This window comes from Crotalus tigris, unplaced genomic scaffold (genome assembly GCF_016545835.1).
Source record: "Crotalus tigris isolate CLP2741 ecotype Arizona unplaced genomic scaffold, ASM1654583v1 scf7180000018553.2237530, whole genome shotgun sequence".
Taxonomy (NCBI): Eukaryota; Metazoa; Chordata; class Lepidosauria; order Squamata; family Viperidae; genus Crotalus; species Crotalus tigris.
This window is the reverse complement of record NW_024097074.1, coordinates 204,730-219,684: the sequence shown is the minus strand read 5'-3', so window position 1 is coordinate 219,684 and position 14,955 is coordinate 204,730. Positions and strand designations below refer to the sequence as shown.

The window sequence follows — 14,955 nt, the reverse complement described above, 5'->3', positions numbered from 1 at the left end:
TTTGAAATCAACTTTCCACAGAAACAGCTCCTATGATGAATAGCTCAACTATGTTGCTGTGCAAAGAAAGGGATGCCAGCCCGAATGAGAAAAGAGAACTCGTGTATTGTGAGGCAAATTTAAGTTAGTTCAATGAACTGAGGAAAAATCTCTTCATGCTTACTTTAACTCACAACCATAAAAATAATATTTTAAAAAAATTTGCTAGATATACCTCATTTCATAATGTAATGTCCTGCTGAGGAATTAAATTAAACCTCTGACATAACTTGTAAAAATAGTGAAGGAGGATGTGGACATATACATTAAGAAATTATAATTGGTTATAATGACATTCAGGAATGGACATTCCATACATATAATATATCTAGCTTTTATGAATATTTTATGAAATGTGAACTGCAGGATTTGTAGACAGCACCTGGAAACAAAACAGCTACCACAGAAGAATAAGGCAGTTGCCTGTTCAGATTCAAAGAATCAGGTCCTGACTGACCATATTGGGCTCTGATAGGAAATTGGGTTTTCTTTTATTTCACCAGATATTTTCATCCAATATTTCAAATCAAAATAAAAAATGAGGCACAGTGATTGAGCAAAAAGACATCCATAGTGTCCTCCTGATAAGAATGATAAGCCACCCAGTTAGGATCAGAAATATTATAAGTCAAAATGCAGTGTTAACAGTTTACTTATTAAAAAAAAAACCACAGATTTGTACTGTTTGACTTATAGATATGCACCTAGTCCTTTAACAAGTTCCTTAAGATACAGTTACTATCCCAAGATCACTCAGTAAGGTTTGTGAATTTAAGCTTGCATCACCTAGCCCTAGACAATCACCTGCTGACCACAGCCAAAAACACACTATTCTTGTTTTTAAAGTGAGATCATATTATTTTCATTATTTGAATAAATAAATGCCTAACTTGAAGTGGGAGAAAGAGAACAGACTATTTTAATTTGAAAATTACATTACAAGTAGGATCATATTGGTAAGCACACCAGATGCACATTGTCAGAACTGAACCTCACCTCTCATACTGTTTCTTTGCAACTCATACTGCTTATGTCAAAGTTTATTTTGAAAATGAAAACATTGGTTTTAATGAAGTATATAACCTCCTGAGATAGCTTTAGTTAATCCACGCAGACATATTATTTATATTGTAGAGGAATAAATATGGGGTTTCAGTTTCTCATTCATCTTCGGAAGCAGTCCTATGCATGTAAGTAATTTTCCTTCGGTTCAGCACACAGGGAGTGGTAGGAATCATATATTCTACATACGATTTCATTTCTTTTACTGTTCAAATCTTGGAACAAATTTCAATTCACTCTTTACATTCTGGATTTCTGAAAGATTAACTGCTGGGCCTGGTAACTTCTTGGCTCCTGGGAGAGTCTTTTTCTTTTCTTCTTGAGGTGGAGTTGGAAGATTCTAAAGAATAATAATAATAATAATAATAATAATAATAATAATAATAATAACAACAACAACAACAACAACAACAACAACAACAACAACAACAACAACAACTTGTAACAAGCAACCAGGAAATAGAGGATATTAGAGAGTTAAGAATATATTTAACTACATAATATTAGCATAAGTAAATTGTCTATATTATCTAAATTGGAATTCTCTTCTTTACAGAACAGGTAAACAATTTGATGTCATCCTGATGGTTTGGACTACAATTCTCATAGTTGCTTTCACTGGCCATGTTGCTGATGCTTGTGGGAAGCTGGGGGGGGGGAGAGGGGAGCTGAAATTCAAAATACAACTGTCACATGCCTATTTCTGTTTAGCAGTAACCAGGTAATTTTTGAGAGCTTCAACAAATAATTTATTATAGTATTTGCCATTCACACATGGACTTCCAAGAGGAATGGCAAAGAGGACAAAGGACAATGCATTCAAAGTGACACAATCAGTTAAGTGCCATGACTTACTTCTGGCCAAATACATCAGTGAGGCATTGATGTAATTATGTTGCATGTGTCATCATTTGGCATTATCACATTTTGTTGTGGGGCTTAGTGTATTCTGTACTCACTTTTGGTTATTCAAAATTTAGGAGAACCCAATTTTGAAAATGTGCATCTAGTCATATGCGATAGCTATAACTTCACCGATGGATGGAGTTCATCCGAATGAGGATTATCCCTCATTTCTACATGATGTGGGATTATTGACAAATTCAAACCTTGCTCAGGATTCTTTTCTACAACTGTATGTTTCAGAAATAATTTTGAAAAAAAAAATATTTAGCTCTCAGGTAACCCACTGCCTGTCTGTATGTATTAAAATAGCCTGCCTTTTTCAGGATTACCTGGAAATCTGAAAAACGTTGAAGATGCTTTAAAGCAGGGGTGTCAAACTGCCAGCCCTCAGGCCAGATGCGTCATCCGAAAGCCGCACCCACCCCATTGCCAGCAATGGCAAAACCGTCCCCATACGTTGCGCAACATCATGTGAAGTCGTGAGTTTGACATGTCTGCTTTAAAGAGTCAACTAGTTAAAGATAATGGGGCTGTTGAAACAGCAATGTACTTTTTCAGATTTCAGTATGTGGAAACTTGAAGAATGTCAATCTACTTTAATGAATAGTAGATGAATGTTATACTTATGCGAGGTCTAGGCACTTTTGAATTATTTTCAAAGTAACTAGCCAACTCTCTTCTACTCCTGAAATGATTCCTCCACTGATTGCAATATTTCTCCACTGGTCAAAATACTATAGATCAGGGGTGTCGAACTGCCGGCCCATGGGCTGGTTGCATTGTGCGGAGGCCACGCCCAACCCAGCTCCGGCAATGCAAAAAAAGTTGCGATACATTGCGACACGTCATGTGATGGGGCAAGTTTGACACCCATGCTATAGATGCCCATTTTGGTGTTGTATATGTGTATGTTTCTCAATTTTGAATGCATGCTTATCCAACAAATAAAAATATATTTCAGAATTAATCTGGTGTTGCCATAAATGTATTGCTCAAGTTGCTTCATGACTTGATTCATTTATGGTACACAGTATATATCTGTGGTGTGTATACACAGATAGATACATACATAGACATGAGTGTGCAAAAATATTTCATATGAATTCAATCCATGTGAAAAAAAAAGAAGTAAAGGAACAGGGCCCCTCCCCTTTTTCCTATTGATAAAATATACTGCATGCATTTGTCTTGTCTGATGCATTTAAAACTTGTAGCTAGCTGTGATTGTGAAAAGGTAGCATTTTGTCCATTTCTCAGTGGGACATCTTCTTCACTCTGGTGCAATGGTTGGCGATAAGATGAAGGAGAAGTACTGTACATCGTAATAAGTATGGTTTCATGAAAATATGAAAAAATATTAAAAATAGTTGGAATTGGGGATAATTAAAAAAGTCCTTAATACCATTTTACTGAAGACAAAAAGAGAAGAGATTACTAGTTCCAATTCTCCCATGCACAAGGCCATCATTCAAAAACAAGCATAAAACAAACAAATTATTTCATATGACAGCCTTCCCCTGGTCTACTGCAGAAACAATTGCAAAGATCTTCAAATGATCAATAATAAATTCTGGCTGCATTTAAAACTGTATTACAACACAAATATAGTATGTATTGTCTCAGTTGAAATGACTGAAAGCAAAATATGACAAGGATACTATCCAATATTAAAAAGAGGTAATGGTGTGAAGACACAAATCTAGAGCTGATTCTCATTTGTTCAAGGAGTCCTTAAAATTGCAAAATGTGCATTATGTCAGGGCACTCTCTATATAATGCAGATTGACTAAATGATAGCATATCTTTATTTACAATTTTTTCCCCAGAGGATCAGGGAGCAATGAAGGCATGGAAAATTCTTTACTGAAATCTGATTCTATTTTGCAATCAGAAAGCGAAGTATGTGGGTTTTTGTTATGACTGTGCTATTATCTAGAAAGATTTAACTCCAGAAGTTTCATTTAAAATCACAATTTTCTTTCAACCACTCATGTGTTGGAAGTCCAAATCCAGAGACATTGGCTCTTCTGCACATCATGATCTGCTGGCCACAAGAGGATAGTAGGATGTAGATAAAGAGTTAAGGATTTACTCACTAAATCCCCTCTTGGTTACGCTGCCTGTTCTTTATCTAAGGGACTGCTAATATGAAGGCACTGTCTTTGCCTATTCACATAATGTATTTTCTGTAAATAAATCTCCTTTTGCTCATCCTTGCTTGCATTAGATTCCCACTCTCAGGAATGCTGACATGCATCAGAAATTAGAATTTGGTTTGAAGTGTCTAAAGTGAATTATATGTCTCATGATAGTAAATTACTTTATTTGACAGTCTCTAATTGAACAGACTGTATTCTTATCAGAAATATTCCCACCTCCTACGTTTTCTTGCTTTGTGCCCTTTCACTCAGTTTCCATCTCTGCCCAAAGATCTACCCTAAATTTCAGCCAACTGAAAATTTCATTTTAATCCAAGAATGTCTTTTTACATACTATGTCTCAGGGTTTTCACCCTAATCCTAACTCTAAAATGTAATCCCTTCCCCAATGTTAATTTTAAAACCTCAGTGTAGATCTCCCATGGCTTTAATATCAGCTCTGCACCTGTGGAATCCCAGATCATCATCTGTTTTTATTTCTGACTCAGCTATGATACATCCAAAGTTTACTCACTTTTTCTCTCTGTGTCTCTTTCTCAAAGACATAAATGTGTGTGCATGGAGAGAGAGAGAGAGAGAGAGAGAGAGAGAGAGAGAGAGAGAGAGAGAGAGAGAGAGAGAGAGAATTTCTATTTACAATTCCAAAGCTTTGCAGAATTTGTGGGAGGGAAACTTTTTCCATCAGAGGGAATCATCTCATCCTGTTTAAGAGTTTCTCGGTTTAAGTCAGCCTCCAGCTATGCCCAAAGATCTACCCTAAATTTCAGCCAACTGAAAATCCTTTCCTTCTGCCTTGGCAGAAATAGTGAAATAGTGATCCTAGTGGAAAATCACTTAAATATGAGCCAGCAGTGTGCTACAGCTGCCAAAAAGGCCAACACAGTGCTGGGCTGCATTTACAGAGGGATAGAATCAAGATCACGTGAAGTATTAATACCACTTTACAATGGCCACACTTGGAATACTGCATCCAGTTTGGGTCACCACAATGTAAAAAAGATGTTGAGACTCTAGAAAGAGTACAGAGAAGAGCAACAAAGATGATTAGGGGACTGGAGGCCAAAGCATATAAGAAAAGGCTGCTGGAATTGGGTATGTCTAGTTTAATAAAGAGAAAGACGAGGGGGGACATGATAACAGTATTGCAATATCTCAGGGGCTGCCACAAAGGAGAGGGAGTCAAGCTATTTTCCAAGGCACCTGAAGGCAGGACAAGAAGCAACGGGTGGAAACTAATCAAGGAGAGAAGCAACCTAGAACTAAGGAGAAACTTCCTGACAGTTAGAACAATTAACCAGTGGAACAACCTGCCTCCAGAAGTGGTGAATGCTCCAACACTGGAAGTTTTAAGAAGAGACTGGACAGCCATTTGTCTGAAATGGTATAGGGTTACCTGCCTGAGCAGGGGGTTGGACTAGATGACCTCTAAGGTCCCTTGCAATTTTATTATTATTATGGATCATCGCACAGTCGGCCAGATGTTCAGACTGGATTTGGCATTTTGTCTACTTATCGAGTCCTTACCCAGGACCTGGGATAGGCAGATGTGGATGTTTGATGGTATTACAGATATTGTCGCAGGATGGAAGCAGTTCCTATTAAGGCCGCCTTTTGCAATTCCCTAATAGCGAATTTGTCAATGCCAATGGTGTTCAAGTGGTGCTCCAGTTGTTTTGGAATTGCACCCAAGGAGCCTATTACTATTGGTACTACCCTTGCTTGTTTTTGCCAGTCTTTCTATTTCTATTTGTAGGTCTTTGTATTTTGTTATCTTCTCCAGTTCTTTCTCGTCTATTCTGCTGTCTCCAGGCACTGCCACGTCCACTATCCAGACTTTTTGTCTTTCTTATCGACAATTGTTAAGTCTGGGGTGTTATGTTGCAGGTGCTTGTCTGTTTGAATTCTGAAGCCCCAGAGCAGTTTAATTTTATCATTTTCTATGACTTTCTCTATTTTATGATCCCACAAGTTTTTGCTTACAGGCAAATGATATTTTTTGCAGATCTTCCAATGCACCATTGTTGCTACTTCGTCATGCTGCTGCTTGTAATCAGTCTGTGCAATCTTCTTGCAACAGCTTACCAAGTGGTCCACTGTTTCTTCAGCTTCTTTGCATAAGCGGCACTTACTGTCTGTTGCTGTCTTCTCAATTTTAACTTTGTATGCATTTGTCCTTAAGGCTTGGTCTTGTGCAGCCAGAATTAGTCCCTCGGTCTCTTTCTTCAATTTTCCTGCTCTTAGCCATTGCCAGGTTTTATTATTATCTGCTTTCCCAGCTATTTTTTTCATGTATTGGCCATGTAGTGCTTTGTCTTCCCATGCCTCTATTCTGTTCTTCATTTGGCCTTTCTTGTAGGCCAGTTTGGTCTCTCCAGTAGTCAGTAAGCCTTCCTGATATACTAATTTCAGTGCATCTTCATCATTGTTCTTCAGATATTCTTCCAAAGCCATTTTTTCTTCTTCAACCATCTTATGTACTTGTAGCATTCCACGCCCACCTATTTGCCTTGGTAGATAAAGTCTATCAATGTCACTGCGTGGATGAAGGGTATGATTCATTGTCATTATTTTTCTGGTCTGCCTATCCATTGCTTTTAGTTCTGCTTGAGTCCATCCACTATTCCAGCTGTGTACCTAATGACTGGGATTGCCCAGGTGTTGATTGCCTTTATGGAATTTCCTCCATTGAGTTTGGACTTTAAGATCTTCTTCACTCTCTTGATGTATTCACCTCTAATCTTTTTCTTGACTTCAGTGAGCTTGATGTTGTCAACTTGAAGGATACCCAAGTATTTGTAGTACTCTTCCTCATCCAGACTCTTAATGTTATTTTCGTGGGGCATCTTGATTTCTTCAGTTTTCACTATTTTTCCTTTTTGATAGTAAGTGTAGCACTTTTGTCCAAGCCAAACTCCATTACAATATCTTGGCTATATATACGGACAGTGTTGAGCAGCGATTCTATTTCAGATGATGTTTTTCCATACAGCTTCAGATCATCCATGTAAAGGAGGTGGGATAGTCTAGCAGATGTTTTTGATGTTTGATAACCATGTCCTGAGTTATTCAGTATTGTTGACAGAGGAAACAGTGCAATAACAAATAGTAATGGTGATAATGAATCTCCTTGAAATATTCCTCTCTTGATATTAACCTCTCCCAGCTTCTCACCATTGATCTGCAACTGTGTCTTCCATTGTGCCATCGATTTTGCACAAATTTTCTGATGTTTCTACTTACTCCTGTTATTTCTAGGCACTTGATTATCCAGTCATATGGCAGAGAGTCAAATGCCTTTTTGTAGTCAATCCATGCCACATTCAGGTTGGTCTTCTTTCTCTTGCAGTTTTCCAAGATCATTTTGTCTATTAGGAGTTGATCTTTTGTTCCTCTGCTATTGGGGCGGTTTCCTTTCTGCTCAGGTGGAAAGAGATTGTTTTCAACTAGATGCTGTTGTACTGCATCAGCTACCACACCAGTTAGTAATTTGAAAGTTGTTGGTAAGCAGGTAATTGGCCTGTAGTTACCTGGTGTTGCCCCTTTTGCTGGATTTTTCATTATTAGGTAGGTTTTCCCAGTTGTTAGCCACTTTTCAATTTCTCCTCCTTGTAGTATATTGTTGAACTGCTTGGCAATGAGTGGGTGTATAACAGTTAGATGTTTCAACCAAAACCCATGCAGTTCATCTTCACCTGGTGCTGACCAATTTTTGATTTTCTTTGCTCTTTTTTCTACCATTTTTGTTGTTATTACTAGTTCTTTCATTTCAACTTCTGTTTTATTTGCATCCACCTCTTTTAACCAAGCGCATCCTTGTTGTATTTCTTTTGGATTATCCCATATCTGCTTCCAGAACTGCACTGTTTCTTCCTTGTCAGGTACTGACTGATTCCTTGCAGTTTCTCCATTGATGGATTGGTAGAAACGTTTCTGATTGGATTGAAATTGGAGGTTCTGCCTATAGTTTGCAATTCGAGCTTCATATCTACTGATTTTCCTGGCTATAGCTGTTATTTGTTGCTTTATTATTTCCAGTGCTTCCTTGATCTTCCTTGTTTCTAAGTGGTATTTCTTGATTAGGTATTCTTTGGTCTTCTTGTTCTTCAGCTTCTTTTCTTTCATCTGTTCTAGCTTGCTTGCATGTGATCTTAACTTGCTGATCTTATTTTCTAGTCTAACCTTCCATTTTTCTGGTGCACTGTTTGTTTGTTTTTCTTTTTTGTTGATTTTACATCCCAGGTATTCTGTTATAACTGCAGCTGTGCTGTACATTAGTTGGTTTGTTTCTTGCAGTGAATTGGTGCTTATACTTGCTATTGCAGTATTTGCATCTTTTAATGCTTGTGCTAGCTGTTTCTTTGGAACAAGCTTCAATGCAGGCAGCCTTATTCTGTTGTTTTTGTGCTGTTCTAGATGCTCAATTATTCTTTGTTTCAATTCTTTTATTTCTTTAGTTAGAGGGTTTTGTTCTTCCTGAGGAAGAGGTGCCTGGTTTCCAAATGAGAACAGTTGTATATCTCTACTGGATTCTTTCACTGCCAACTCCCCCTGGTTTGCCTCTACATTCTGAATTACTTCTTGTAAGGCTTTGATTTCTTTGCCCTGGGTAAACCTTTGCAGTTCGTCCAATTCTGTTTCTGTAAATACTTTATTTCGTGTTATAAATTGGCGTTGATCTGCTAGTCTCTGTTCTGTTATTTCTGATTCTGGATGTTGTTCTTTCCAGAATTGGTGCATTCGTTTTAGATATCCTCATCTTGTTGGACTTGATCTGTAGTAACAGATCATTATTTCTTTGTTTTCCATCACTGTGTATCTGCGACGGGTAAACACCTTTTCTTCCAGTAGTTCTGCAGCTGCTGGCCCTGGTTGCTCAGCCAACAGTCCTGAGTCCTGTAACCCATTTTTCACCAGATATCCAGGAACTCCAATATCTAGCGCGGACCTTGTTAACCCGGGTGACGTCCGAGTCGGTATGGCATTCTGAAATTTACGTCTCACCATATTTTTTATGGGAGAGACACTCTTTGTCTGACTCCTCTGATGAGACCTGTCCAGTATGGTTGAACCTCTGGCATAGCTCTCATCTTCCTCAGAGTACACAAGCCCCACAACCACGTCAAGGTAGTGCCTCACTGGGGGTATTATTATTATTATTATTATTTCTTTTGTTTTCAGAAATCATGAGGCATGGGATACAGGCCATTAACTTAGAGTCTTTATTTGTCCTTTGGATAACTCAAAGGAAGAACTGATAGCGTTACACTGTTCTCTTTCACTAGATGATCCTCAATTATGGAATTATGAGAAACCAATCTGTATTAACCATATTTATATCAAAGCACTACTTTAGACCTCTTTGCTAAGCAATTCTAATGGAAACTCCAATTTTCCTATACTGGTGACATCCTGAGAATATAGTGCATAACCTCTGAGTTTTTGGAATATGGGCAATTGTTGCTGGCTTGTAAGGTAGTCTCCAGATTAGAGATCCTCCTTGTATAAATTACAAAAGTATGTTCAGAAAAAAAACTGGACTGTGGTTGTGCTTGTAACATTCTGGTCAAAATATGCCAAAAATAACTGGTAGCATCCTTACCATTATCAGGAATGTGCATATAGCATAGCTATGACTAAGGCTAGTAATCTTATCTACTCTTTATCTGAATGCCTTGGTTGACCACCACCAGGATAGGTGGTGAAGGTCCATCTGTTGATCGTCACACTACATGGAATTGCAATTTGGAAAGTTTTTTTAAAAAATATTTTTGTTGAATTATGATTAAAAAAACAATATAAGGTATCTATATTAACATAAACCCAAGACACACAGAATAAAAAAGATATAAAAATACAAAAACCACTACACCCCACTACAATGTAAATAAAGAGACAGGCACTATACATTTACAAATTTACCATATACGTAAATTATACCATATTGTCACTTAAAGAGGCCTTGTCAATTCACATCTCAGTGGCTGTGCTATCTAGATTATTTCAATATTGGGCAATTATTATTTTGGCTGCTGACTAGACAATATTGCAATTTCAACTATAAGCAGTGCTTTTTTTGAAAAAAAAAAAAGGTGCCGGAACTCACACATGTCATATAACCCGCCTTGCCTACCCTACAAGGTTCCATCCAAAAAAGGTGCCGGAACTCCATTCTGGGCATTCTATGACAAAAAAAGCCCTGATTATAAGAGGCATGTATTAACACATGAACAATGCATGCCTGTGATTTTTTTAAAGGAAAAGTATGCAATAATTCTGAATGAAAGCGTCTGATCTTATGGAGTGAAATTGATAAATATAAGCGGAGAAATGAAGGTGTAGATTTTATTAACGAATAAAACAGCTAAAATTATGTCAGAAAATATGAAATACTGTCAAGAATGGAATGGAATGGAATAGAATAGAATAGAATAGAATGACAGAGTTGGAGTAAAGGGGGACCTTGGAGGTCTTCTAGTCCAACCCCCTGCTTAGGCAGGAAACCCTATAACATTTCAGACAAATGGTTGTCCAATCTCTTCTTAAAAACATCTGGTGTTGGAGTATTCACAACTTCTGGGGGCAAATTGTTCCATTTGTTAATTGTTCTGTCAGGAAATTTCTAGGTTGCTTCTCTCCTTGATTAGTTTCCATCCATTGCTTCTTGTCCTGCCCTCAGGTGCTTTGGAGAATAGTTTGACTCCCTCTTCTTTATGCAGCCATGCTGGGTTTTTTGGGAGGGGTGTTATTTTTTGTTCTTCATTGGTATTGTGCTAGACTGGGTTTTTATAATCTCACTTTTCAAAATTTCCCAATTTTCTTGAGTTGTTTTCCCCTTGTGGATTCTCATCCATGGAATCCTTCCCAAGTTTATTGAAATTAGGTCTCTTAAAGTCCAAGACTCAAGCCCTGCGGGGGTTGCCATTCACAGGGGGTGTGTGTGACACAGTGCAACGCTTACCGCCGTGAGCTGCCGGGTGTAGGGAAAGCACTGGAGAGCCGCCGACACCATCCCAGCGGCCAAGAATGACGCCTCCAGTCCCACCTCTCATCATGCCCCGGGAGTCTGTTAACGTACGGAGGTCGAGAGCAGACATACCAAACACTGACGAAGGCTACAGCGAGCCTGGCTCAGGAGGGCGGAGCCAGGTAGCGCTTGGCTCGGGAGAGCGGAGCCAGGCGGCACCAGTTTGCCGAGGCAACGGGCCGATGGAGATGCGAGCAGTCGCCAAAAGGCTGTTATACGTGACTGGGCAGACCACCGCTGGAGCAATGGTGACCCAGAAACCAGTGGAGGCATGAACGTGGGTGCAGGCGGCCGTGTCGGGTAGCAGCAGGGTAGCAGGTTCCAATTAGCGGAAGGGCATAGGGGCCAAAGGGAGGGGTTTATACAGGTTTAGGGCGGATGTTGGTTTGCACTGGGGGGTGGGAGTACGGGGTGTGGCACTCTTATATAAGGAACTGGGAGATGACCACTCCCAGTGCTGACTTTAAACTTGTCAATGAATAAACTTTGTTTGATGATTGCACCTTGTGCCGGCGTTCCAGCTCTCTGTTCCTCGGGACGACCTCGGACAATCGTGATAGTAAGTCAGCACTCCTCTACTTCTTTACTCGCCTTTCCCTGTCCCTTTCTGGAAGAATGGCTGAGGGTACCCAGGAAGCATCCCAGCAAACGGAGGAAGCAGCCCAAGGGGGGGGTAGTAGACCCTAAACCAGCTGTGGTGGTTGAGGAAGAACAGCCGGTGGTAAGGCTGAAGATAGCACCATCCAGGGCTCCTTTGGGTGGGGTTGAGAAGGCCCCGGCTCCAATAGCCCATGAAGAGTGGTGGCAGAGCCCGGCTGTGGCTCGTGTGGATGTTGAACAGTTGCTTACACCAAGTGCCAGGCTTGCGCACATGGAATGGAGGGAAAGACGGGCTACGGGGGACGAAGAGGAGGACTGGAATTATACAACTGCCCTCGGCTTGGACCCAATGGAGAGATTGCGGGATCGGTTTGGCGGGTCCAGCTACCAAGGTCCCGGGGTGTGGCAACCAGAAGATAGCTCATCAGGACGCCCCGCGTCGTCCCGTTTTCGGTTGAGCAGTCCACGACTTCGTCTGGCACTGCATGTGAGCATTCCAGGCGCCACAGGTCCTGTGTTAAGTGGAACAGTTGCTCCATCCAGAGTGACACGCTCTGGAGGCCCAGGATTGCATACTGGGGGCCTGACCACAGGGAGAGCATCAGGGTCACAGGACCCTGGTTCTGGGACTGGCAGGGTAACTGCTGCGGCCAGCACAATTGGGTTTGCTGGTCAACCAACAACACCATGGCCTGTGGGAGGTATATGGGGTCCCCCACCCATAGCCTTAACATTTGATGGAAATCCTGACCAACTAGCCATGTTCTTGGGCCATGTGATCAATCATCTGGACCACCATGCCCGGTTATATACATCTCCTTGGGCAATGGTGGTGGCGGTCACAGCCGCTTTGCGAGAAGAGGTGGCAGCATGGGCTGCCGACCTCTATAGTGATCACGCCCAGGAACTGGGTAGCACAGGTTTGTTTTTGGAGGCTCTGCATGCAAAGTTTGAGGATACATCACATCTTCGGAGAGCAGAAGCAGAGGTCCTGTCCCTGGATCGAGGTCGGCCCGCAAGAGAGTACGTTTGCGATTTCCGCCGGTTGGCGGGCCGGTTGTGTTCTTCCTGGCCAGAATGGTTACTGGTCCACCATTTTAGGGCAGGCCTTGATTATGATCTATGCCAAGCCTGTGTATATTGTGGTGTACCAAACCAATTACCGGAGTGGTTCAAAGTAGCCATAGACCTGGATACAAGCCTCAAGGAGTTTCAAAGAGGGGTGGGGGACGCCAGCTGACTGCGTAGGCCGGTGGGGAAGCCAAAAGAGGGAGAGCAGGCCCCACGGGCAGCAACACCAAAGGTTCCCAGTCCCTCTGTTGGGGCTGCATTTTGCTGTTTTCGGTGCAATCAACCAGGGCACCGGGCAGCTGAATGTCTAGCACCAAGCCCACGAAACCCCACACCACCTGGAGGGTTCACTACTCCAAAGAAAGGTGCGGAACAGTCAAAGGCGGCGAAACAGCATCCACATCCAGGGCCGCAGTGAGGACCTCCAGTGGCAGAGGAGATAATAGCATTGGCGAGGTATCGAGCAGCAGATGATGACAGTCCCGATGATATAGCAGATGATCCAATGGTGAGTGACCCTATAAGCCCATTCATTCTACCAATAACATTGACAAGTCCTCAGACTGGGGTTCGGAAAGAATGTCAAGCACTTATCGACACCAGGTGTACACAGTGTCTAATTAGTAGGGCAGCAGCAGTGGCGAGCAATATTAGACTGCACAGATTAACACAACCTATCCGTTTTGAGCAGGTAAACAGGTCATTATTAGGAGGAGTACCGGCTACCCATGTTACCAAGCCAGTTCGCTTAGACCTAGGAACACATTGGAGGGTCCTTCGTTGCTCTCATTATGACTGAAGCGGTGATATTGGATTTGGCCTGGTTAGATAAGTGGGCTCCTACCATTTGGTGGGAGGGGGGCTACCAGAGGTTATGGCTTGGTTAAGCCCCGGATGTACGCCATGGCACCAAAAGAACTCGAGGAACTACGAAGATATATTGACCAGAATCTGGAACGGGGGTTTATTCAGCCAGCTCGTTCACGGGTAGCTGCTCCAGTACTCTTTAAGGAAAAGAAGGATGGGTCACTGCGGTTGTGCGTTGACTTCCGGGGTCTGAATGCAGTTTGTGTTGAACATCTATATCCTCTTCCGCTTATGAAAGACCTGTTAGCGCATTTGGGAAAAGGAAGAGTATTCACCAAATTAGATCTACGTGAGGCATACTACAGGGTGCGAATCAAGCATGGCGACGAATGGAAAACAGCTTTCAATTGTCCACTCGGTAGTTTCCAGTTCCGCGTCATGCCATTTGGTCTACAGGGAGCCCCTGCAGTGTTCATGCAGTTGATTAATCAAGTGTGGCATGAGCACTTGTATTGGGGGGGTCCTTGTTTACCTCGATGATATCCTGATCTATACTCCTACTATAGAGGAACACATCATCCTCGTTAAGCAAGTACTAAGAAAACTCCTTGACGCCCACCTCTACATAAAGCTGTCGAAATGCGAATTCCATCAAAGGCGTCTAGACTATTTGGGTTATTGGATCTTGGGAGACGGGATAGAAATGGATCCTAATAAAGTAAAGACTGTGTTAGAATGGCAAGCTCCCAAAACACGACAGCAACTGCAAAGTTTTCTGGGATTTGCAAATTTCTACCAGCAATTTATCCCCTCCTTTGCCGCCGTTGTTCACCCCCTGACGGAGCTGTTACGGACAAAGCATTTAACCAATAAACCCCAGCCGGGCCAATTGTTAGAGTGGACGATGACATGTCAAAAAGCTTTTGAAAGCCTGAAGTCACTGTTCGCTGGGGAACCTGTGCTATGTCATCCAAACCTAGATACTCCGTTTGTAGTGCAGGCTGACGCCAGTGATGTGGCTGTTGGGGCGGTGCTGCTTCAAAAGAATAAATAGGGAGTATTACATCCGTGCGCTTATACCTCACGCAAATTTACTGCGACTGAACGGGGTTGGGCCATCTGGGAGAAAGAGGCTTTCGCAGTATGCTGGGCCCTTACTACTTGGAGACACCTGTTGGAAGGAGCAACAATACCTTTTGAGGTCTGGATAGACCATAAGAATCTGGAGGCGTTACAAACACCAAGACATCTAGCACCCAAACACGTCCGATGGGCTCAATATTTTGT

General features: G+C 41.6%; 1 protein-coding gene across 2 annotated transcripts in view; it reads right to left on the bottom strand.

Moving 5' to 3' along the window:
• Positions 1-935: 935 nt before the first annotated feature.
• The window catches only part of SMPX (small muscle protein X-linked), a 28,839-nt gene continuing 14,819 nt past the window's right edge, over positions 936-14,955 (bottom strand). For both annotated transcript variants that reach the window (XM_039354437.1, XM_039354438.1), the window contains exon 4: positions 936-1,441. In XM_039354437.1, the coding sequence (XP_039210371.1) occupies positions 1,304-1,441 (138 nt within the window). In that variant the 3' untranslated portion in view covers positions 936-1,303. The remainder of the gene's footprint in view (positions 1,442-14,955) is intronic.